The following is a 25,339-nucleotide window of genomic DNA, read 5'->3' as shown; positions in this document are numbered from 1 at the left end:
GGCGGCACAGGCCGCGCTCTTCCCCCGGTGCCGGGGCCTTTCTTTTTCACTGCTGCCCGTTCTTCCCCGGTAATGTCCTCACCTTGCCTTTGGCGACGCAGGAGACTATAATTGTTACAGGAATACCCCTGCAGACGTTCCAGCGTGATGTTGCGTTTAATCCCATCTCTGTCCTTCCATTAAACCCCCATTCAGGCCTTGGCTTCCGCCCGCGAGCGCGCTGGGACGCTGCCGGCCACCCAGAACAGGGGGCCTCCGCGTGCTCGGGCAGGGGACGCGAGCGGTTCCCAAAGCCTTTCGGGCTCCGTGAACGCCCACCGCCACCTTCGTGCCTGCTGCCAGTGGCTCTGGGGCACATGGCTGCAAGAACAGACCTTCCTCCAGCAGCAGGGAGAGGAAGGCAGAGTAACACCAGTCAGAGGAGCGAGCAGTAGAATGGAGCCCTAGCTTAGACAAGTGACTGAAGTCGCTCACTGGTAGAGAGATTATAAGAAAAGCCATGTTTTTACTTAGAAACTTAAAATCTTCCTTTCAACTTCTCCTCAGTTTGAGACTGGAAAGCGTGGTCCAAAACTCAGTTGGCGTTCACAGTTCTGCATTGCCTACGCTGTCATTTTGTCCAAGTAATAAAACTACATTGATAAAACAGACCCTAGCACAGTGGAGTGAACTCTGCTATTGCCTGCCTTGGTACTAACAGCAAGACCATTTCCTCATTAGGGGAAGAACACTTCAGCAGGCTCAAAACCTATTAGCTTTCAAGGTCCCTTCTCATCTACTTTTTCTTAACTTTTTTGGTCACCCTTCAAATGACCAAACCTTGACTAAAGCAGTTTTGCTTTCTGTGACCAGCTGAAGCCAAACAATCACTATCTAATGACAAATGTTTGTCTTTGGTAAGTCTCATTAGAAATAAAATATATCGAATATACCCACCTCAATTTACATATTTAATATTTTAATATTACACCCAGTTTTAGAGTCCAACACGTGGTGAGGTTTGGGTTTTTTTCCCTTTTTAAAGACCAACCCCATCTATCTCAATCAGAGATTAGTTATCTCCATTTCCTACTGAAACTCCTCTCACACTTCTATTCTTACCCATATACTTATTAGAAAAGAAGCTGTAAGCTTTAGGATATTTATTTGCATTAAATTTTTGAAATGGACATTCCATTAAACGAGCTATATAATGATTTTTACTATAAAACCATTTCAGTAATCATTAGTCTGGGAGTCTGAAGTAGATAAAAGTGAAACATTCATACTCAAAAGAGTAAAAGTATGTGCAAATGTAAAGAGACTTCATAAAAAAACACTTTTTACACTGTAAAGAATTGAATCGCTAGCAAGAGAAATACATTCCATCTAAAAGCGACTGTTTTCTAGTTATCCATTACTGACTCTAAAATGGAAAAGAACAAACTTTTGCCTTTTGAACAAAGGGAGCTTTCCAGACATTAGATATATCTGCTCATAAATACACTGTGTAAGTAGACAGGAACGTATTCCAGAGTTGGAAAGAGAGAAAGGCAGAGAAACAAAGAGCAAGTGAGAAAAAAACCCTCCGTTAACTATTGACTCGGATCCCTTCATTCCATGGGAATTCAAGGACTTGGCTATGAAAGGAATAATGGCGTAACACTCATACTAAACAAGATGCAAAGAATGATCTCTCTCAATTTAGTGCAGCAAGCTGTAGTGAACTGTTGAAGAAAGAGAAAGGAACAGAAACCACACCTATAAATGCCAGAGTTCCTAACAAAGCCTGACGCTGACTAAAGTTTATCACCGGATATATCTTAATCTCAGCTGTACAAGCTCACATAAGAATATCTAGGGCTATCAAAAGACTGATCATCTGATAGGCCATTACGACTGTACAATTTAATGAAATGGCGCACGTAAGGTAACTGATACTTAGGAGTTTGCTTTCAAAGACAAAATATGAAATGTAGCTGCAGTTTTACACCAACGTATTATTAAAATGTGAAAAAAGTTTGCAATTCCAGACATCACTTAAAAAAATAAAACTACAATGCTGGGTTTTCATACTCTAGCACACATATCCTTCACTTTCACATTAAACAGAAATCAGTTGCACAGGACTGGTAGCTCTGTAGAGAACTCTTGGCCTTTCTATGTTTCCAGTAGTCCAAAACCAGGAAATTCTGTGATAAAACATAAAAACTTCATATCCTTATGCCATTTGGTTAAAAAAAAAATCCCGAGTTTGTTTAAAAAAAATTTTTTTTTTGGTGCAGTCATTGGGATAAATGCAGTAAATCAGCTTGTTTCATGAGCATCTTTGACTTCCGTCACACTGTTGCCTAGGACTGCATCTAAAGGAGCCCGTTTTTTCCGTATGCTGCGACCCGAAGCGATAAGATCAGCATATCCCCGCTGATGGGAGAAAGCATAAGCAGAACGACGGCCAGATATCCCTCGTCGAAAAGCACTCTGCCTTCGCTTCCACTGTTGTTCTTCTGCCATGTATTTCTTGCGGTTCTTCTGAATCTTCATGCATGCAAAGACAGATTAGTTCATGGATTACAAGGGAAAACAGCTTGCTTGCATTTACTGTCTGGAAAAATAACCCAATACTTTTTTATATCCTTAAACTGCTTACCAGGAGGGTTCTCTTGTTTAAATTTGATTTTGTTAGATACAAGAATATATGCAGTAATACATCACTGTTTCAGGAAGACTTACTGTATTATTTTGAACTTCATTATTTGCATTTATCTTTAAATGTCTCTCACTGAAGCGGGCTGAAGGTATGTAATTGAAAGCTATTCCTGTGTTCTCATGCTGACACTTCTTCAGTATCTTTTGTCAGCTCAAGGCAAAACAGAAGCAAAAACTCTCCGCTATACTCTGACACATAATAATGGAACTCCAACAGAGCCCGAATAAAAACAAAAGTCAGGCCACCAGTGGCTTCAAAGTAGGTTTCTGTGGTTTCTGAAGTCAAGCGCTCAGCCAAGAGAAACGATGAATTAGCCCACACTGAACTGCGTGCTGAGCTTGTGCACGTACCTCTGCACCACACAGAAGCATACAGGGAAGATATTGGGAAATAAGAACACTCCGCTTTGGACGGCAAGATGCCATAGCACCAGCTGTCAGCCAGGTAGAAGGCAGGCTCGGTCTGGCCTTCGGAAAGCCCTGTTGCCACCCTCCCTGGCCACAGCACCTGCGCTCCAGTCCCGAGTACTTCTCTCTCTCTAGGGCACAGTCACTTATTTATCGCCAATATTAGCACCAATACTGACTCTTGTAAGTAAATACATGACAAATTAACTGAAGTAGTAAGACTTTACTCACTCTATCACTTGCTGAAGGCCAAATTGTCATTGATAAGAAACGCTGTGCCAATACAGGAAGTAAGCAAATAGCAACTGATAAAATCATGGTCAGCCAGAGGTACGGTTGTCTCAGAGCATTTGGAGCAGTTCCTAGGAATAAAAAGAGCAAAAAATTAGTTTATGAAATATCAAGTAAACTAGTTATAAAACACAAATAAGATACTAAAAGCCACAGCTTCTTTCCTGAGGACCAAACATTCAGGTATTCTGTTGTATATCACAACATCAAGCTTTTATTCAGAGACTCTGGTTTGAAGAGAAGCCCTGGGTTTGGCTGGGATAGAGTTAATTTTCTTCCTAGTAGCTGGCATAGTGCTGCATTTTGGATTTGGGATGAGAAAATTTTGATAAGATGCTGATGTTTTCAGTTGTTGCTAAGCAGTCAAGGACTTTTCAGCCTTCCGTGCTCTGGCCAGCCAGCAAGGAGGCTGGGGGTGCACGGGAAGCTGGAGGGGACACAGCCAGGACAGCAGACCCAGGCCAGCCAGAGGGATATTCCATACCATAGGACATCACGCTCGGTATATAAGCTGAGGGGTTGGCCGGGGGAGGGCTGCTGCTCAGGAACTGGCTGGGCATCAGCCGGCAGGTGGTGAGCGATTGCATTGTGCATCACTTGTTTTGTACAACCTTTTATCATTATTATTATTATTTTCCCTTCCTTTTCTGTCCTATTAAACTGTCTATCTCAACCCATGAAATTTTTTTTTTTTTTTTTCTATTCTCTCCCCCATCCTGCCTGGGAGGGGTGAGTGAACTGCTGTGTGGTGTTCAGCTGCCGGCCAGGTTAAACCACAAGAAAGCATAATAGGAAAGAATTTTATCAAGCACTTCTATTACAACGTAGCCCTATTAATGTCAAAGCCCTTTTAAGTGTTGCAGGAGGCTGCAAGACAAACGCTTGGCTGAGATGCATAGCTTTTCATGCTTTAAAGCAGGACAAAAGCAAGAAAAAGTCCTCCTGGTATCATTGGTATATATGTGGTCTAGAAAGCAAGAGGTATTTAGTAGCCAAACACCCAACCTCATGGAACTTTCTAACAAACTAAGTAGCAGTCATATCTTTATAAACTTCTGAAATGCATAAGGTATCCATGTAGAAACAAGTTACAAAGTCTAAAATGTTACTAAAGGTCAAAGAAAAACATTGTATTAGAGGCAACTACCGTTTTGCAGTTGGGTTCAGCTTAAAAATGAGAACATAAAACTGAGGGGGTTTGTTACTTTGGGGGGGGCGGGGATATTTAGATCCAAGGCAACATAAGAAAGATTTGTCATCAGGAAAATTACAAAGCACAATTTGCCTCAAAACAAATTCCTAATGGCTGCTACTTACACCTCCCGACTTCCAGCAAAATCCCAATGCTAACAGCATTTGGTTCTGTCTTTGGGGTTCTACCTTCCGCTGATCAGTTAGAACAACTTGGCAAACACATACCCTGCCGGATCATCGCACTCCTTTTACCTTAAGCTGCCCAACCAATTTTAACTTAGTTTTCATTTGCGGACTCCTACTACTGGGCAACATCAAGTGCCAAATCATTTTCATGGAAAGAAAAGAAATACTCAAATAAAGCAATCTCTCCCCAAACATAAACAAAATCCTTCCTTGGAAGTGAATTAATATTTAACATCATTTCCTTTCACAAGCATCAGGTTCATGCCATGACATTTTGGCCATAGTTCTGCTCAAGTTACAAAGCTGTGTGAGACAGGAACAAGAATCAGAAAATGCAAGGACTGACCTGTGAAGTGAAAGCCAGAAGGAAAGAGAATGTGGATTCCAGCACTGTGGAAGTCAAATGTGATACCAAAGTAAAGTGCAATACTCCCAAATACTGAAAAAGCATTAACAAAAGTCCAGTAAGATGTATCCAAGCCAATCTGAAAGCAAACAAAAGCTCCAAATGAATTTATTAATTCAAAATAATATCAACTACTCTGAAGACTGACAGCATTTTGGTCGAGTCATCTCTCATCCAGTTACATGTCAGTCAGAGAGAGAGCATCAACAGAGAAGAGAGAAGACAAAAAAGGAAAGCTTTTTGCATATTGTTATGTTTTTAGTAGACAAATTTTGAAACATGACCAGAAGGTGCTTTCAGAGCAACAGAGATCAGGAAGCTAAGCTTACTTGCCTGAAAATTGACGACAAATATAAGAGAAGATGCTGCTGTGACAGCGAATGACTGATAATCTGAAGGTGCTTCTCCGTCTTGTCCCATCGTTTTAAGGTAAGCTCCATATGGTATGAAGAAGATTATCAATGAAGTTACAGCTCCATGAAGCAAACTTAAAAAGAATTTCTTGTAGTTAAAAAGTAAATCTTTCTGTCCCAAAACATACAGTCTAGGGAACCGAAGACTCAATTTGTCGCTCACATCCTTAATAAAGGGGGAAAAGAAAAAAAAAAAATTGCTGCAATTTCTTGTTCTCAGTATGAACATGGAAGAATAAGAAGCTCAACTATACAATGTCCCAAAAGAAACGGCAGATTTCTTTTCCCTTTTCAAATAGCAGTGTGGGCAGCAGGACTTTGCAGAGTAGTGCATGCAAGTAGGAGGAACCCAGACTGCAGGACATCTCTCTCAAAGTTATCACATATCCCACTTCCATGCTTCTAGATTTTTAGCCCATTATTTGCCAAGACAAGAACGTCCACAGTGGCATAGCTCTTTACAGCCATGTATGGTGTTGAAGGCATGGTATGGTATGGTGCTCCCTACACAGGGAATAAGCAGAAGATGGGGGCTATCATTGCGTGTCCTGACTTTAAGTCTCTAACAAATGCTCAAGTGAAGCTTAATTGGTACTGAATTTATTGCTTAGCTTTTATCACAAAAGAAAGCAGAATCATTGATTTGCCTAATCAGTAGGTAAGCCTTGTATGGAAAAACCAGTGGAGAAGACCAAAAGCAACTGTCCCACTGAATTAAAACAAATGCTACACACCAAGACTTCCTGTCAAATACACTAATTTAAAATTGTTCAGTCCTTACATCTTCAGCTCAGAATGGTAAGCAAGGAATATCTTTCCCATTAACAAAGCCACCCATTGCTGCGCTGTGTGAAAGATTTCATGGAATAGCAGGCACTTAGAATTATTTTTAACAAACATTATTAGCACTGAAGACCTCTGACCTGAATAACTTTGGCTATTTCAGTAACCCTCTGCTTACTGTCTGTTGTTACCTCACACACTGGGAAGAGGAATGCATTTTTAAAAGCCAAAAAGCCAAACACCCCCCCCAAATGCCCTGTACATAAAATAAAGCAACCAGTTTCAGTGTAATTAAAGACTTGATGTTAGATGCCTTTGGATTCATCTGTTGTTAACCACATGGAGAATACCTGGTCAAGCAAGCCCACTAGCAGAACCGGGAGACTAGAATACAATACATTGTACAGCGTGATGAACCAGTCTTCATAAGCTGTCTGCAAGAAGAGGAAGAGTTTTAGTAGTTAATGATTTTTTTTTGATTACACCTTTTCCTTCCAATTTCTGAGAAAATTCACACATGCTCTACTGTAGCATTAAATTACCTGTCTCAGTGCTTACCCAAAAGGCAAGCAGCACCTTCGTTCAAAGCTCTGTTAAAACTATTTTTAGCCTGTATTAAGCTGCCCCACTCCTTACAAACCATCAGTGCTACCTGACCTGAAACACCATCAAAACCAAAGATCTCACACTAAGTGTCAGTCTGGTTTATAGCTGTATTTGTGACTGTGATGAAAACTTGGCATCTCACATATAAGACTGGGAACGCTAGTTTCTTTTTATGTTCTTTTTTTGCCCTGTCCTAGGCATCCACAGCTTCCACCACAGCAAAGAGCATTAACCTCAGGGCTGCTTGTCTACAACTATGACCCTGACCCGCCATGCTGGTCCATGCAATGACATCTGCCTGTCTTTTGGTTATGCCCGTGGAGATGCATCTCAACTTTTAAAGTCCATTCAACAAAACCTTTCAATACTATGTGAACTTCAGACACTGCCAATTACAACAAGCACATTTCAAGCCATTCTAGCCAGCAGTTCAAGATAAAAAAATTTGGGTTTGGTTTCCTACCAATATATACATGCACCATCTCACTTCACCTAGGAATATCTTAAGTAGCAGGGTTGGGAAAGGTTTCCCAAACTGTTGTATGACAATCTCTTCCTCCCCTCCCTGTACAATCATGATACTGGCTTCAGTATTCTGAAATCATAACCAACTATTTAGCTTGTAAGTAATTAGCTTAGTAGTTATCACCTATTCTCCTGCAGAAATTTTTGATAATAACTTCAGGCTCCCATCACTTCCCAGGTTATGCCTTTGCCATTCTGCACTGACCAAAAGAAAGATCCGCTTGTTAATATTACACGCGAGCATGCCTTCTTACCTGGGCAGAAAAGCCATTAAAGAATGAATACCAGATGTGGACTAGTGTAAAAGCAAAGTTTTTGTAGAAAAAATATCTTAAAAACTTGCACATCCTAATGTAAGACCATCGTCCATGGACCAGCAGCAGTCTTTGGAGGTAGCGGAATTGCCCAAAAGAGTAGTCACTTGACATGACGGCTTGCATCCCTTCTTGGCCACTGATTCCAACGCCAATGTGGGCAGCTACGTTAATGAGACAAACACCACACATTATATTAAACAAAGGGAGAGGAACAACATGACTGAGCAACTCTTCTGCCAGTTCCTGTTCTCTGCTTCAGGTTCTTCTGCCTCATTATATTTCTGTATACAGTCTTTAATGTAGCCTTTGTGCTAACACAACAGTGCATAAGCCCTTCCTGGCCCTGTTATTTACTGCTCATGTCTCCACTGTTGCTTGGATTCTCTCTCAGTGCTTGTTCCGTCAGAATGGATGCTGGGAAATTTGACCAAGGGAGAACTAAGCAACGACAGAGAAGGAACAAACCCCTGAATGAACTAGCCGGGCGGTTTACAAATACACTCCTAACATAAACCACATCCCAGAAGTTTCTTTCTCAGTGGGATTTCTCAGGAAGCGATTCAAAAAGCACCAGTTGCAATACAGCATGGCTAATGCCTCCAAGCAAGCGGCAGCTAAGCTACTGCTTTGTTCTTCATATTACACTTTTGTAACCTATAACATGATAACAGATGTAATTCAAGTCCCTTCTCAGGGAACATCTACAGAAAAAGCTAAAATATATCAGTAAAAACCACTAACCATTTCATAAAGGGCTTCCGCAAAAAGGAAAAGCACAGGCATAGAAGCTAACAAAACCCAAGTAACATTAACGTGGGTAATGAAATAGATGGTAGTCTTCTGAACAAAGAGTAATAGCGAAGAGACTGCAGAACGCCCAGAAGAGATCTTTCCTACTGAGTGAAGTTTTACAGCTGCCTTACTTTTAATCATGTTTACATCATTGGCACCATCCCCAATAGCCAGAGTAATAGCTTTCTTGTATTTCTTCACAAGCTCGACCACCATGGCTTTCTGCTTTGGAGTCACTCGACAGCAGATCACAGCCCTGCATTCACAGGCCAAATCAACAAAGTTCTGCTGCTGCTGTTCTTTGTAAGCTTCAGCCCTTCTCCTCTTCTCAGTTTGCTGCTTCTTCTCTTCTGCTGTTCTGGGGAATTTCAGTTTAAGTTTCTTTTTCTTCTTTTTCTTCTCTAGCAGGATTTCATTCTGTGTAACAAAAATATTTTATGTTCCCTTCTACACTATTTCAAATTGGACTCCAAGTACTGCCTATACAACACACAACTTCATTATGCTCCCATCACCCATTTATAGCATTTTAATAAAATGCTGATGCAGAGGAGCGAACAAAGAGCTACAGAAACAATTAAAAAAGGTACTTGGTGAGATTAACAAAAGGAAAATGCTTGTATTTAGTGTCACAGCACTTCTTGCAGAGTTTGAAGGAATATTTCTTCTGATGGGAACTAATTAACTTTTGAAAACATTCTGGTATTTAAACTTCCCTCTCTCCTATTTCCCCATCTCTTAAAGGAAGCACGACCATGTCCAACACATGTGGGAGTGACCTATAAATACGTGGGTTAGCTCTGGCACAGTTCAGCTGAAGTAGGGGGTAACAGAGACTTGCAATTTTATCTGATGCTCCTGCGAGATTACCTGTAGGCATCTGCAGCCTGCTTACTACGCCTTATACACAGATGTACATTTCTTTATACAAAATGAAGGTTTTGGGCTGGAACACCGAAACGTGGCACACGGTCCCTAGCTGTTCATCGCGCTTTCTCCTTTCCAGGTGTCTGTAAGAGCAGCCTGCCAACACGGTGAGTAACAGCCACTGAATTACTGCTAGTCACATCTCTGCTAAAAGCTCTTTTCTGCTTTCTAAGCTCCTGTGAGAGCACTATATTGCAGGACTGAGCAGGAAACTTGTCTTTTGTTTCTATTCTTTCACTTCCATCTCTCATTTCAAGCACGATTTCTGTGCCTATACTGAAGCCATGCATCCTGTAGTACTGGCAGTCATCTCTCTTCTCTTTTTTTTCCATTAGACTGGCATCCTCATGAAGAATAAACACTTCAAAAATCAGACTATGCTTTTGCAGGGGCTTGGCTTTACTTTGATGGCAGCTATGAGGGTGATCTGAAAGGCCCAAGACATTCCTTGATTTTATTGAGTGCTATTTTCAACCTTCAAAACAAAAAATATCTCTGAAGATAAATATCAAGCAGATGCGTTCAACTGGTGGCACAATGGCCAAAGAATCTTCATTGATTGGTTTAGCAAAGCAGACAAATCAACAGAGTCCTCAGTGAAGGACACTGTGACTTTTGTGCTAATCCCAAAATCTCAAATACACAGGACATCTTTTGTACATACCAACCAGGAGCCAGTGATTATTAAAGCACGATCTCTACTATCCTGGAAGAAGGGCTCATTCATTCTTAGAGAAGAATGTGCACTTGATCCAGCTCTGTTCCTCTGGTTTTCCAACCTAGTTTGAAGAAGAGCACTGGAAAGAGAGGTGGATACTATTAGAGAAAAATCAAGGATAAACATTAAGCTAGATCAGTCCCAGACTGAAAGTCTGCAAAAGAAATGCAATATATGCTGCAAGGACTTCTTGTGCCATATATTAGGTTATGTTCTAGGCAGTGCTACAGCAACAGTGAAAAGAGGATCACGCTGGTTTGGTATCCTTGCTGTTTTGCAACTAAGGAAAAATTTGGAAAAATGAGTCAGGAATAGTTGTGACACTGTTACAAGGCCCTAGTTCTTCTCCCAGCCCCACATTGTTTTGACTCGGGTCTAACCATTTTGACAAATTCTTTATGCCTAAGCGCTGAATACCTTGTCATCCACTGTGTTGCTATAGCATAGGTCTGTGCTGCATACAGGGGCATGGGATAGAGTGAAAGACCAGCTGGGGTAGTGCTGGAGTTCAGGGGGAGGTAGCGAGAGCAAAACCTGGCAACTGCTCAAGACTGGGACTAGGGAGAGACCTGCTTAGCCCACTCCAGGTGGGCTCCAGACTTGCTTAGAGACCTGCTTAGCCCCACTCCAGGTGGGCTCCAGACTTCTCTGAACTACAGGAGAAATCTAGTGTCAACAGATGTTGACCTAGAACATATAACCTCCTGCAAACAGGATATCACCACCTCTACCCACAATTAAGAGGTTGCCATGTAAAATCACAATTCCATAAAAGCAAAGAAATGGACAATGTACAGCTGAACAACTGCCAAGAAATACTGTTCAGTCATTGTGGGATAAACCAATGTTACTGCTGGGTTAATTTTAAAAATTGAACTATTTTAATTTCCACAAAAGAAACCCTTTGTGCTTTTCACTTGCCTGATATCTTCTCCATAGCAGATTGTTGTTTCATCTGTTAAGAGTTCACAAGAAAATCCAATATTTTCAGCAGTTTCTACAATACAAAATAAGAGAGGAAAGTATTTACTTAAAGTTCTGTCATGAGTAACTGTTGGGAGCAGCCAGAAATACCTGCAGTCCTTTTAAGTAATTTTTGAAATTATACTTCAGTATGAGAAGTTCCCTTTCGTTATGTCCTGGTTTCAGCTGGGCTAGAGTTAATTTTCTTCGTAAAAGCTAGTATGAGGCTATGTTTTGGATTTGGGTCAGCTGTCCTGGCTATGTCCCCTCCAGCTTCCCATGCACCCCCAACCTTCTCACTGGCTGGCCAGCATGAAAAGCAGGACAGTCCTTGACAGCTTAGCAACAACCCAAAACATCAGCATGTTATCAACATTTTCTCATCCCAAATCCAAAATGCAGCCTCACACTGGCTTCTGTGAAGAAAATTAACTCTATCCCAGCTGAAACCAGGACACATTACCACAGTGTGGATGAACAGGAAAAAAAATCATACATAGCACAGAGAAGCTGGGGGAATGCTTGTTAATTATTTGTCATACACGAACTGTGCGGCAATGAAGGCACAGTGGGTGATGGATTTAAAGTCAACAACAGGGAATTATACTTCCTACAACATGTACATGGCTATGGTGGAATGCATTGTCACAAGATGTTTTGAATGCAAAAACTGTTAACTGACCTGGAAAACTCTGTCAGCCAATCCACAGAATAAAGATCAAAGATCTACCAGGGCATACTTAACTTGATGGTAGAGATGCTGTCTCCATGTCAGAGAGCCACTACACCAAAGGCACTGCAGGAATCCACCACAGGGTATGCCACACTATCTTGCCCTGCCCTTACTCTGGATTCCTTGAACCAAGGCTGTTGCCAGCATCAGAGAGATGCTGGTCTGGCTGCACCTCCATCCAGGTTGTAGTACAGCCATTCTTACTCACAAATCTAATGCCATTTTTTGAACTGACTCAACAAAATGTGCTGCTGGACCGCAGACTGGCAACAACCAAAATAAAACCAAATCAGTCTCTGTCAGCAGCACTTGTGATTCTTTGAAAAGTGAATTTTCACTGTAAAAAGACAAGTTTTCATACCTGCCGTCAGAGGCAAGCAAGCCTGATGTTAAAAGCAAGTTGTCCTGCATTTGCTTTGCATTGGGAAAATGCAATATAATCCAGTAGCTGGATATTTCCCTACAGAAGACAGTCACAAAATCAGTCATCTAGGCTAACCTGTTGGAGGAACAGAAGTTACACCAAAGCCCATCCAGTAACCTGGACTGGGAACAACTGGCATGAAATTCTGCACATTGTAGAAATTCCTCCAGTTTCGATTTAAATGGACCTTCATACTAAGCTTTTCTAGAAACATATGCTTTATTTCTAGTCTGCATTTGTCACAGTTTATCTTCGAGCCCTTATCCTGTTTTTACTAGCTCTTTGGCTGTAAGTAAACGCACCTTTTTTGTCACCAGTAAGCACCCAGATTTTAATGTCTGCTTTTGAAAGTCTGGAAATAGTTTCTGGAACTCCATCCTGTAGTTTGTCTTCTATAGCTGTCGCACCAAGCAGCTGGAATATATTTGAAATATAGGTATTTAGTAGGATAAACATGTAAAGAAAACTGATTTATGTTCAGTAGAGAATTAAACTATTCTGAATATGTCTTCAAGCCAAGGATTCAGTAAAGACAAACTCTTGCATATAGAAGGGACCATACTGAAATACAAGTACTAAAATACGTTTCCCTTCATTCTATTAAACTCTAAAATTTGGCATGGCTCTAAAGCCAGTAAAATGCTGGAAAGATCTAAATCAAAATGTCCTAATAAACAAGGATAACTTTGTTTCTTCTTATGTAAGAATAAAAGTATACTAAAAATTTAAAGCTTGACTTACAATCAAGTTTTTTTCTATTTCCTCATATACTTTGTCCAGAGCTTCATCACGATTAGTTGTAGCTACACTGGCCTCCACAAACTTTTTATTCCATGCTTCAAATTCATCATGACTAATGTCTCTATAGCACAGGCATAGTGTCCTGAGAGTTTCATTTGCAAAAGTCTGAAAAATAATTAAAACAAACATATCCACAAAGCAAAACTCTTCATTTGCAATCCAAACATAAAAGTTAAGATCATAAGCATTTGGCAAGTCTGAGAAAACAAATCTGTCTGAGCAATTAACCCTGGGTATTTCAGAAATGCCAAAAATTAAATTATAGCTGACAAGGCAGTCTGAACTGAAAGAGTGAAGAGGTGACAAATAGAACAGAGTGTAGTGATCTGGAGTACTGATAACTATGAAAAAAAAAGCATGTAGACAAAATTTAAGTTTACTTCCCATGAAAAGAAAATGAATGCATTTTTAAGAATATGCACGAAAACATATTGCTTTGATTACTTCTCAGGTTTGGGACGACCTGTAGAACCAATTATAGGTCTGCATTTGTATTAATAGATTAGGAAAAAGAAATTAATAAAATTATAGTCAGAAATAAACAATTTTAAATGTAAAAACGGCATATAAAATACAAACATACATCTAGTGCTTCTTCTGTAGCTTCTCTCTTTAGATTCCTTGGGTGCAACCATTCATAAATTACTGTATCAGCCCCTTTACAATATAGCCTTATATTTCCACCTGATTCTCTTACTGTGGAGTAAAATATGACAGGTAGGACAAAATGTTAGACTACATTTAAATAAAGGAATAGTTTCAGGTTAGATTTTTTTAGTTACTGCTCTTGAGTACCAACACTACAAGATCATGTTTCTTCTTCATCATCTCCAATATTGTTCAATTAAGTAACTCCGTTAACAAGCGCAATTTCTCTTCTCTTTCATGACAGGAGAGGATATTTAAACTCCCAAGGATTATGTTTTTTATAATGGTTCATATAGTATTAACATCTCACCTGCCCATAGGAGCTGGGCAAAGACATACACTAGAGATATGATGCACCATAATTATAGCCTTAAAAACAACATCTCTAACTGATTCAAGACTGACTTATTTAAAGATAGTTAAAATTGATCAAAATTAAAGACCATTTGTACCTCAACCTGCATACCTAGCATTCCAATAACTAGAGAAACGTATAACTTGTTTGTTCTCTGAGGAAAAAGGGGAATAAATCATCTTTGCAGCATTTCTTCAAGCTTTTACTAAAGCGACCTAAGACTGTCTCCAGCAAAGACCATGCCTGAACACCAGGACTGTCCAGTGGACATATTTGCACCTAATTACAAAGCCTCTCTTTTGCTATCCACTGCTATGTGGATTAAAATCTATCACAGGACTGTGTTACACAGCTTTAATTCTTGACTTCAGCTTCCCTTGGATGTACTTTTTCACCCATGAAATACAAGTGACCTGTACTATAAAGGTTGGTTGTAATCAGCTTACCAATGACAGACATCCGTTTTCTATCGCTGTTGAAATCCAAGATAGCAAGGACATCGTAAGTTCTTTCAATCCCCATTTCACTTATAGTGATAGTATTTTGTGTTCGTGAAAGAAAAACATAACCAAAGTTTCTGGCTGCCGTAACCAAGGCCCCTTCGTCTGGGGAAGCCGCTTGGTAATTGAGCTGACCTGTGTCATTGAAACAGTGAAAAGAAGAGAAAGCCAGGATACACCTGAGCATTACAGGGGCACTTGGTCACCACAGCTGAAAAATCCACACCCATTCTGCAGAGTGTTTGTGAGCTGGACATGGAAAGTCCTTTCCCTTTCTGAAGTGGGGTCTAATACACTGCTGCAGCACTTGATAGCAGTGCCCATAGAGGGGAGGGACTAGAGACACCCCCCCCACCACCACCTTTTTATTACATGTACTTTCCAAACGGGGTAAGTCACTGAACCCTCTTCCCTCCAGGTATAAAAGCAAAAACTTCTCAGTCTCAAAGGAAATATAACTTAAATATCTTAAATATCTTAATTTCTCAATGCATTCATTTAAGCATTTTCAAAGGAAGCTCCAAAAGACAACTCCTTGGCCACAGACACCAATATAATGTAGTGGAAATGACCCCAAAAACATTAGTAGGATGAGCAAGGACGGACAGGAGACTCTGGTTTTACAAAGCTCTCACAAAGATAGGAGTAAAGCAATATTACTCTCCAATGTTTTAACCTAATTCTTCCAACCTTAATTTTCACGTTCATGAATTCTTCCATAACCATTCACCTCTAAATTTAGTTTCTGTCACGTTTTTGTTATTCATTTTGGTTATTTGCTGCCAATACTCTTCGGACAGGCATACATGATTTGTGTATGGCCATGGGGCTGTCTCCAAGGAGTAAGAGCATGAAACCCTCATGCTGAAAACACTTGTTTTTCTACACCAAAAACAAGTGCCCAAATGTGTTTGTACTTTCAGATATGTACGTGGAACCAGAGACTACGCTAGTGATAATTTTATTTGAGGTTTACGCTTGAGATTTTAAAGATGTATTTGAACAGAGAGAAGACCCATAACATGAAAACACAAGACCTCTGTATAAACTGTTCCCCTACCTTTCTATATCTGCTGTTATTTAAGGTGCACATTTGCCACAACTGCAACTGTCATAAAGACAGTCCTTCCATAAAGGGTGCCATAAGTTCAGCACAGGGAATGGCACTGGCTCTTGCTTTTGTTTAATTTAAAAGAGCAGCCTAGCGCTCCTTCTCACTTATGGGATCGGCGTTAGTTTTGGACCTCTCCCTTGTGCAACTGAATGTGAATTATTGTTTCTCCTTACACAAGAAAATAAAAACACAATCCAAACATACTCACCATCAGAAGTGTCAACCATGACTGTGTGACAAATAGCAAGCAGAAAAAAAAACTTTTGCATTTCTGGTTCCTTTCCAGATTTTATTTGCTCTATCAGGTAGTGATCATAGAACAAGAACTTTCCATCTGCATACATGTTCCAGCTGAAATCCACTTGCTGCTTAGAAAACAGAAGGGAGAGTTTGAGTTCTCATGTGCAGTTGCTTTGTGCCTACCTGCGTCTCTCCACACTTTGACAAGGGAACAGTTCCTGTTCTACAGACCGTAGGGACTTCAGCACCAGATCAGACTGACCTACCTCTGGGTGGCTCTGAAGCTGCCCTGCTCCGTCCCGGCAGTCTCCTGCAATGCAAGCACCATCAGTTAGAAGGCACAGGACAGAATAACAAAGTTTTTACAATTCATTCACAAAGTAAAAAATACATAGAATATCTACCACACTAGAATAGCTCAGATTTCAAGAAAAGCAAGTTCTTTCACAGCCACAGTACCTTTGTATACTAATGTATATATACTAAATGTAAGGAAAAAAGCCTGCGGTGGAACTGTAATAGAGCATATGTGTTTGCTGAAGACAGCTGTCACTGTCAGAAATTCCTCTCTTCAGAGGCAGGATGTTTAAAAAGCACATGATGTTAGCACACTGTGTTCTTCCTTATTTGAACCGACCAAGCAATAGTTTTGGAGAACATATGCTGCATATTCTAAATATTGAAATCCAGACAAAATTGAAAATGGAAGTAACAAACACTGAAATTAAAAACTGCTGTTCTTTATTAAATTTTCTTATTTGTTTCTGGACGAATTTTGTCCCTGAGTGTTTCTACCAAAAGTAAGGCATTGTGTAAATTACTCATTTCTGACCTTTCTACTGGGAAGTTTCCACTTCGGTCCATCAGTTTCCCCTTTCTAAGGGGAAAAACAGTGGGAAAACCCCAACAATTCTATTTTACTGAAGGTTTACTCAATGCCAGGGCTAAATTGTGGAAGTTCAGTTGCAAATAAAAGACTCGTATGCACCTCATTCCAAACAAGCATTAAAATTCCTACTCATTTGTATAGCCTGGTCAGAGGCTGCCATCTGTGCTCTGCAGGGACTTGCAGGGCCTTCCTCCTGTGCTCCTGCCACAAATGGGAGCTCCTGTGCTAGCCAGGGTGCAGCAGTGTGGCACAGACTTACCGTATCTTTGGCCATTTATGCAACATTTTTTAAACGTCATGATGTTCTGTGTAAGCGTTCCCGTCTTGTCAGAGAAGATGTAGTGGATCTGCCCCAGCTGCTCGTTCAGCGTGGTGGTTCTGGCCTTCGCGGCCGTGTCCTTCTCAGGGTAATACATTTGCAGGTCCCAGTTTATAAAATAGCTTTGGCCCAAACGAATCACTTCGACACTGAATGAAATAAAATTAATTTTATCACTCCCAGCTGCATCTCATATTTCAAAATAATGACATATTATCAGATCCAGGGGACGCTGACCATTTTCCAGGACTCAAATTACTTATGTAGCTCAGCAGCTTAAGAAAAAACAATTACTTTTACCAGCATACTACAGAGCACCATCATGCCTACACAGGCCACTCAAACTGATGTCGGACCACATAGCTCAGCTTCAACAACACTGCAGTAACTGGGGAAAAGCTTCTATGGCCTTATCAAGCCAAAAGCATCGATGGTGCTGCTCCCATAACAAATAGAAATCCCACTTGGGAAGAGCATTTTAAGTACAGTTTGGAGAAGAGCGGATAGGAGGCCAGATGACTTCAAATACGTTACAGCCAGGTCTGTCAAAGGCAAAATTATTCACACTTCATGGAGCAGTAATGCCTCTCTTTTCAGAATAAATCTGAAAAATACAATTTTTTCCATTTTAATATTTTTTTCAACTTGTTTCCTTCATGCACTGTGACTGCAGAATTAGAGAAGTTAAACACTAGCAGGATCAAGTCTCCAATTTTGTCAGAGATCATTGCTTTCTTAGTCAAAGTATAGAGAAGATACGCTTTATACTATAAGAAATGCTTGATATCTTTAAATTCTGAGTCAAAGATCCTTGAGTGATGATTTTATATGAAAGCAATACAGATCATTTTCTTGTAAAACGTCAGTGAAGAGCGTGAGTATATCCAGTTTTCAGTAAGACAGAGAATTAATATGCTTTTCCATCCAACATGAAGCTGCATTTGCAATACCAATGGGAGATGAAGTCCCTTCACCATTAATCCATAAGTGAAGTAATTCAATCCTATCACCAGTTCAGCTATTAAAGGCCAAGGTATTTACCTACCTCACATAGAGGGAAATGGGAACCATGGTGTTCAGAACAATGATATATCCCCAAAAGTTAAGAAAGCCACGATACGGAGGACTGAAGTCTTGTGCATCGTAGAGGTACCAAGACAAGTTGCCAATCTGCTGCTCCCAGTAAGTGTGTCCGATGGCAAGGCCAGCCGACAGCAGGATGAGGACGACAAAAATCTACAGTGTACACAGAGACACCTGTGATACTTCAGAAACATGTCCTTGACTTAAGTTCCAAATCTCCATGTTCAGAATAAAGTATTACATGTATTTGTAAGTAAGAAGGGGAGTAAACCTTTCCCACAAAATGGTCTCTTCAAATAATATGAGTTGTAATTTTAGTCTATTCCCCAAGCATCATTTTCATATTTTTACATTTATTTAAGCAGACAGCAAAAAGAGGATGTGAACATGCTTGGAGCAGGGGCAGAACTGCAGTCTTGCCCTGTTAAATGCCTCTGCCTGCCAACAGGCCAGTTCCTCTCTCCTCTTTCCTCATCCCAGAATCACACTCAGTAGAGTGCAGGTTGTAGGACAGCGGGTATTCCTCATACATGCAGCCCACAGGTGCTGACCAAGGACAAAAACCACGGGTGTTGAACCTTTCAGGCTGAATGGACCTCTGGACCAGGGTCCTCAGGTCTCTGTCCAACAGTTTAGTGCAGACAAGCAGAAACACCTGCAACACTGGGTTTGAACCATTTTTCTGCATCACGTAGGCTGCCCTGCAACTGCAGTTTAGGGTTGCAGATTCTGCCAACAGTGAGGCACCGTTTTAGATTCTCTCCTACTTCATCCCAACTCATCAGATGAAAACATGGTGGAAACATACTTATTACACCAAAAGAAAGAAGTTTCCTAAATTTGTATTCATTTTATCTCTTTAAAATTAACTCAAAAATCTGAATTGTAAACAAAAAGGCTTACAGTATAAACCATGTAATTCATGAGGGAGTCAATTTTTGTCCTTTTAAATCTTGTCTTTCCACTATTTTTCATTATTTTTGTATCGGCACCTAAAAATACAGAAAAAAAAGAAAGATACAATATGCAAACAAGTGCTAGTATTACTGTTTTACAGAACTGGGACATAAAATACAGTCACTGTTTATAAGATAAAGATGTCATTTCACTCTATAGGGCATGCTTTTAGTTCGCAAGTATTACACATGTTCAATTCATAAATACCTGCAAATATGACCACTCCATGGCAGAAGTCTGTATTCCTGATTTTACATCCACGTAGTAAAATCTTATCAGCATCCAGTGAATAACTCATGTTTCTCCAGAATAATGTTCCTGCAAACTTATCCAGTCTGTTATTAGGCTCTTCACATTCAATTAGACCTAAAATTTTGGAGGAGAATGTTTAATATACAACAGTTAAATAAAAGCATATTGATTTGTATCCACCATAGAAATACTTTTACTTTGTGAGGTTGGGTTTTTGAGAAAACGAGTGTTCTGAATACACAATTTCTTTGAAATTTAGGGTGTACAAATATTCAGTACTGTATTGCTGGTATTTTAAATATATTATCTTAGGGTGGTATTTTGCTTTCCAGATTGAAATAGCAGAGAGAATTCATTTCTGCACCAAGACAAGTACACACAGCATTCACTGCCAAATAGGGCACCTTTTGTTCACCTTTTCTTTTAACATTTCTCAAGTTTTAACAAAAGCCTACCTACAAGAGTATATGTCTCTCTGGATCTTACGCTGTTCAGTTCATTTTGCCACTGAAGACTTAGTAGCAATGATCCCATAAGGGGAAGACAACCTTCACGCAACACGTTGCTACAGATACACGTTGCCACTCTGCATTGCTTTACTGCAATACAGTTACCTGAATATCACAGCTGACAAAGTGACATTTTACGTTGACTCTTAGGACTTGCCCTATTCCCACTGCCTACTTTATGACTGGCACTTGATGCTATATATTTGCATTTCCATCCCCAAAACTGACCTCATCCTAAAATTTTGGTTCATGCTGCAGTTGCCATTATCAAAACTGTGTTTCAGAAACAAATAAACAAATATAAATGTCAGGGTAACTGCTAATTGCTAGAGAGGAGCACAGAATGACAGTTTCAGGCCAAAACATTGCTGTCTCTAGCCCTGAACCCTGTCTCCCATCAAGAATGGTGGATGTGCAAGGAATAGTGAAGTTACAGGTGCAGGCCACTGAAACACTTTCAGAGTCTCACAGCAAGTTGAAGCCAACAGATCTCCTGAGCCAGAGCTGATGTCTTTGTAGACAGGCTCTCCTTCTATATAAATTTGCTCAAGAGATGTTCTTTGAAAGCACAAACTTTTTACATCCACAACATCCTTTGTCGAACTGTGAATTTTACCTTAACTACGTATTGTGTGAAAAAGCATCTCCCTTCTGTTTATTTTTCATTTCTCTGTTTCTCATTTCACTTTGTATTCCTCAGTTCTCATACTGGAGGAAACCAGGAACAGTCCCTACTTGGTCAGAGTCTTTTCCACGTCTCTTGTTTCTCTCTTCTTCTTTTCCCAAGCATTTGCCATTTTAGGATTGATAAAAAATTCAGCTTGAGATAGAACTCTGTGTCAGATCTCAGTAAGAGAAGGGATTCCTGCCCTTCACACTTCCACAACACACACAGAAAGCAGCTATATCATAATGATAAACATGAAAAGGACAATAGAAAATATTCTCCAGATCCAATCCTGACAGCAAACATACTTTTTTCCACAGAAAAGAGGCAGACAAACACTAATAAAGGGCTTCATCACTCTACTTAGTGTGCCATAGCTCATTCATGGCAAAGGTCTCATCTTCATAGAACGGGCTGGGTTGGAAGGGACCTTAAAAGCTAGTTCCAACCCCCTGTTATGGGCTGGGACACCTTCCACTTGACCAGGTTGCTGAAAGCCGCATCCAACCTGGCCTTCAAACAGGCTATATTTTGCTCAGCAGCACAGTTTCCTTTGTGCAACTTGCTTACGCTGTCTCGTGACAAAAGCCAGGAAGCCACTAACTCCAAAATCACAAGCACCACTGGCAATGCTTCCATCCCCACCCATGTTTTATTTACGTGTACTGTAAACTGCTCAAGGGACATTAGAATAGTTGTAAGAATGTAACTGTACAAACCATTAAAGTCTGCCATTGCACTTTCTTCTTGAAGATATCTGTGTGTTACCTCAAGTGCCATTTTGAATTTTAAGTTAGTCTCACTAAGAAGAAAGGATAAAAAGGTCACTTTATTAAAAACATGGATATGGGAAAGAAGTTTGAACAACATTAAATTAAGTAAATCAACATGCCGTAGGTACCAACCTCATACTTGGAAGCAATGGTAAAGGCGTGCATTTGCACGGATATTAAACGTTCACGAACCATGTGACCAGTTCTTACACTGGCTGCTTTTCTTCACAAGGGAAATGTTACCCCTTTACCTCTGCTCACTGTAGAGAAGTGAAGCTTCTCAGACTCATTGTTTTACTAACACGATAATTAAGTTTGAAGTAATGGTTATTTGAAAGCAATATTTAATAACTAATACTGTTAAAAGCTCTAATAGAGAACAAACCCTTTGCAACACAAACAGATCCTTGCTTTGCATGATGTTATAAGCAATCATTTTTTACTGAAGGTTCAGTGAGGAATACACTGCTCCTTCAGAAAAATTAACATTTTAACTCATTAGGTGATGTCCGTATCATTACGGACTTCTCTAAAAGAATTCAGCACTAGCTTTTCTGACAATGTGAACTAAAACAAAATTTACAAAGCAATGTGACAGAAACAGTAAGATTTATGCTATCTAAGCAGCTTCTATGAAAACCTTTCACAGACAAACCCATATGTCCTGGTTTCAGCCAGGGTGGAGTTAATTTTCTTCATAGAAGCTAGCGTGAAGCTATGTTTTGGATTTGGGATGAGAAAATGTTGATAAGGTGCTGATGTTCTGAGTTGTTGCTGAGTAGTCAAGGACAGTCCAGCTTCTCATGCTGGCCGGCCAGCGAGCAGGCTGGGGGTGCACGGGAAGCTGGAGGGGACACAGCTGGGACAGCTGACCCAGGCTGGCCAAAGAGATATTCCCTACCATATAACGTCATGCTCAGTATATAAAGCTGGGGGAAAAAGAAGAAGGAAGGGGTAGAGGGACGTTCGGAGTTATGGCGTCTGTCTTCCCAAGAAACCATTACGAGTGACGGAGCCCGGCTTCCCTGGAGATGGCTGAACACCTGCCTGCCCATGGGAAATAGTGAATGAATTCTTTGTCTTGCTTTGCTTGTGTGCACGGCTTTTGCTTTACTTATTAAACTGTCTTTATCTCAAACCATGAGTTTCCTCACTTTTACTCTTCCAATTCTCTCCCTTCCGATTCTCTCCCCCGTCCCACTGTGGAGGAGTGAGCGAGCGGCTGCGTGGTGCGTAGTTGCTGGCTGGGACTCAACCACGACAGGACAACATATTTTCGTCTTCCCACTGCCAGGGAATAAGAAAAGTTTAAAATCATAGAAAAGTTCAGGTTGGAAGGGACCTCTGGTAATCAACAGTCCAGCCTCCTGTTGGAGGATGTTAGATGAGGTTATCCAGGGCCCTGTCAAGCAAAGCCTTGACTGTTTCCAGTGAGAGAAATTCCACCACTTCTCTGGGCATACTATGCCAAAGGTAAAAATTATCTACGGTGAGAACAATTATTCTTGAATGCAGACAGAAATTCCTCTGGAGCTACTTGTATCCATTACTTCTTGTCCTGTCAGGGTGCATCCTTGTGAAGAGAGTATCTTCTCTGTAACTGTCTTTGAGACACTGGAAGACCCTTTCTTCATAGGTAATATTCTCCAACACTTCAGACATCTTTGAAGCACTCCCATGGACCTTCACCAATTTTTAATGATCCTTGAGTCATAGGAATAAAAAACTGGACAGTTTTCCAGGTGTGGTTTAGAAAGGGAAAAGTAGAGTCTCAAATACACCCTTCTCGCTCTTTTACCAGTAAGCCAAAATTAAACCTAAGAAATCCTTAAATAGAGCCTTACCCATCTAGCTCAGCTGTCTCTACATAGCAGAGACTGTTTGGTTCTGAGCTGGACAGCAGCAAAATATCAGCCTAGAAAAACAAATAAATAAGCACCAAATAAATCCAAGTCAAGATTCTTACAGAACTTTGTAAAAACTTAAAACAAATACATCTAAAGCACTTACAGGAACAAAAGTATTCTTCTTCAGACGAATGATATCACCAACTTTAATATCTTTCCATTTTGTGTTTTTGAACCTAGTATCAAGATAGTTTAATAAGTATTACTATTTAATCTAGAACACTATGCACTTTATATTGAACTTTCCTTAGTATGAAAGCATTACAACTTGGTGTGTTTTTTCTTTCTGGAAACTGCAATTTACTTGGGAGTCTATAACTTAGAAGTCAACCTACCTCTTCCCTCTTCACCTATATGTGAATTTCAGTCCTTCTCCCCAAGAAGTTGCTCTTAGCACGGATTTAGCGCCACAGATAGATTACTCTGAGCAATTCTCTTCCATTTTCAATTAGGTTTTCACACAGACACGTGGAACAGTAGAGAACAAAAAGCTGAACTTTCCCTATCATCTATGCTTTAAGATCTGTCATGAAACTTAGTAACAAGGCAACAAACATTACCTACAAAGTTAAGAAGGGAACAGTACAAACCTTCCATCCCTGATGACTTCGCATGTCCTATTATTAACCTCATTGTCCATCCTGTGACGAGCCTGAAAATCAGGAGTAGAGAATGTACTCCCTACTGCATATCACAAGTAAAGAAATGAACAAAAGTGGGGTTTTTTGCCTTTAATATTAACAAAACATGTTTCTTACTATGTCATCCACTAGGTCTTTGACTGCAGTTATTCCCAGCACCAACAGTAAGGGCACCAGTGTTGTATACCATGACAGGGTACTTATTTGGGGAATTGACTACAAAAGACAAATAAAATCAGTTCAATACAGGATTATCAATCAAGCTCAATTCAGAGACGTTTAATAGTGATCTCACTATAACATAAGAAAGAAAAAGAGAGAGAGAATTTTAACATCAGAGACACTTATGTCAGGTTGTGAAGACGAACAAAACACTCAGGGGAGAGTTTGACCATGCTGCCCTACCTCAGCAATGGCTTAAATAAGAACTGTAGTTGCTCATATTTTCTGTTGGAGCTTCTGATTCATGAGTGGAACTTAAGGCCATCATGTTTTACAGAGTAGAAGAAACATCTTTTCCCCATGAAATTCGTGAACTCTGCAACTAGCTCATCCTAGCCAATACAAATGTAGTGTAGGTTTCTCCAGATTTCTGTTAAGACGGGCTTAGTTTCTGTAGTAGTTCAGATACAGTCCCTTGCAATGTATTCTGCAATTTCCAGACAGGATAGCACTGCACTGTGTTACAAGTTTTAGTCAGCTCAGTAGATTAGCACCTCAAATTCACTTCACAGTTAGTATTCTCTCTGTCTTTCTTACCTGCAAAATGAGAAGAATGAGGAAATAGAAGTTGGCTGCTCTTTTAAACTGTTCAAACAGATTCAGTGGTAAAAAAGTGATAGGGTTGTACTTGTATGTCTTAATTACATTGCCCTGTTGAAGAAAAACAAATGTCATTCACAACAGCAGATTCTGCTTACATTACAAATGTACAATACATATTTTTAAAGAAAGCATTTTACTAGTGGAATTTTTCCTATGAAAACTTCAGTGCTTTCCTTCTCCTAGGCAATCTTCTCTGTAATGCCTTCCCATGTTGTTTGCTAAACACACGATATCACTAGTAGGGATATAACTGGTCTCGGGCATCAAACTACAAATAACAAATCCAGATACAATACATAGACTTATTCAGGAGGCACTGAAGGTATGCGAGGAATGAAGCGGAGGATATTGTTTAGTCTCTATGAGCAGTTGACAAGGCGCACAACCTTGAGGGAAGGAACAAGATAACCACAAAGGGAACAACTGCTGAACTGAGAGTGAGCTCCTAACTGACATCTAATTAACATAGTATTAGCACAATGGCA

The 25,339-nt window shown here is 40.2% G+C and overlaps 1 protein-coding gene across 1 annotated transcript in view; it reads right to left on the bottom strand.

The window, feature by feature from the left end:
• Nucleotides 1-2,286: 2,286 nt before the first annotated feature.
• ATP8B1 (ATPase, aminophospholipid transporter, class I, type 8B, member 1) overlaps nt 2,287-25,339 on the bottom strand; it is a 28,065-nt gene continuing 5,012 nt past the window's right edge. The window contains exons 3-27 of the mRNA XM_010292240.1: nt 24,789-24,902; nt 24,147-24,245; nt 23,979-24,040; nt 23,492-23,564; nt 23,326-23,396; nt 21,428-21,510; nt 19,488-19,646; nt 19,227-19,315; nt 18,286-18,476; nt 17,181-17,389; nt 16,299-16,342; nt 16,001-16,157; nt 14,625-14,813; nt 13,759-13,871; nt 13,116-13,280; nt 12,677-12,788; nt 11,176-11,251; nt 10,201-10,333; nt 8,741-9,026; nt 7,755-7,978; nt 6,720-6,803; nt 5,507-5,752; nt 5,114-5,252; nt 3,328-3,458; nt 2,287-2,517 (exon numbers count right to left, since the gene is read on the bottom strand). Of these exons, the coding sequence (XP_010290542.1) occupies nt 2,287-2,517; nt 3,328-3,458; nt 5,114-5,252; nt 5,507-5,752; nt 6,720-6,803; nt 7,755-7,978; nt 8,741-9,026; nt 10,201-10,333; nt 11,176-11,251; nt 12,677-12,788; nt 13,116-13,280; nt 13,759-13,871; nt 14,625-14,813; nt 16,001-16,157; nt 16,299-16,342; nt 17,181-17,389; nt 18,286-18,476; nt 19,227-19,315; nt 19,488-19,646; nt 21,428-21,510; nt 23,326-23,396; nt 23,492-23,564; nt 23,979-24,040; nt 24,147-24,245; nt 24,789-24,902 (3,480 nt within the window). The remainder of the gene's footprint in view (nt 2,518-3,327; nt 3,459-5,113; nt 5,253-5,506; nt 5,753-6,719; nt 6,804-7,754; nt 7,979-8,740; nt 9,027-10,200; nt 10,334-11,175; nt 11,252-12,676; nt 12,789-13,115; nt 13,281-13,758; nt 13,872-14,624; nt 14,814-16,000; nt 16,158-16,298; nt 16,343-17,180; nt 17,390-18,285; nt 18,477-19,226; nt 19,316-19,487; nt 19,647-21,427; nt 21,511-23,325; nt 23,397-23,491; nt 23,565-23,978; nt 24,041-24,146; nt 24,246-24,788; nt 24,903-25,339) is intronic.

This window comes from Phaethon lepturus, unplaced genomic scaffold (genome assembly GCF_000687285.1).
Source record: "Phaethon lepturus isolate BGI_N335 unplaced genomic scaffold, ASM68728v1 scaffold16038, whole genome shotgun sequence".
NCBI classification, from domain to species: domain Eukaryota; kingdom Metazoa; phylum Chordata; class Aves; order Phaethontiformes; family Phaethontidae; genus Phaethon; species Phaethon lepturus.
This window is presented reverse-complemented; position numbering and strand designations above follow the sequence as displayed.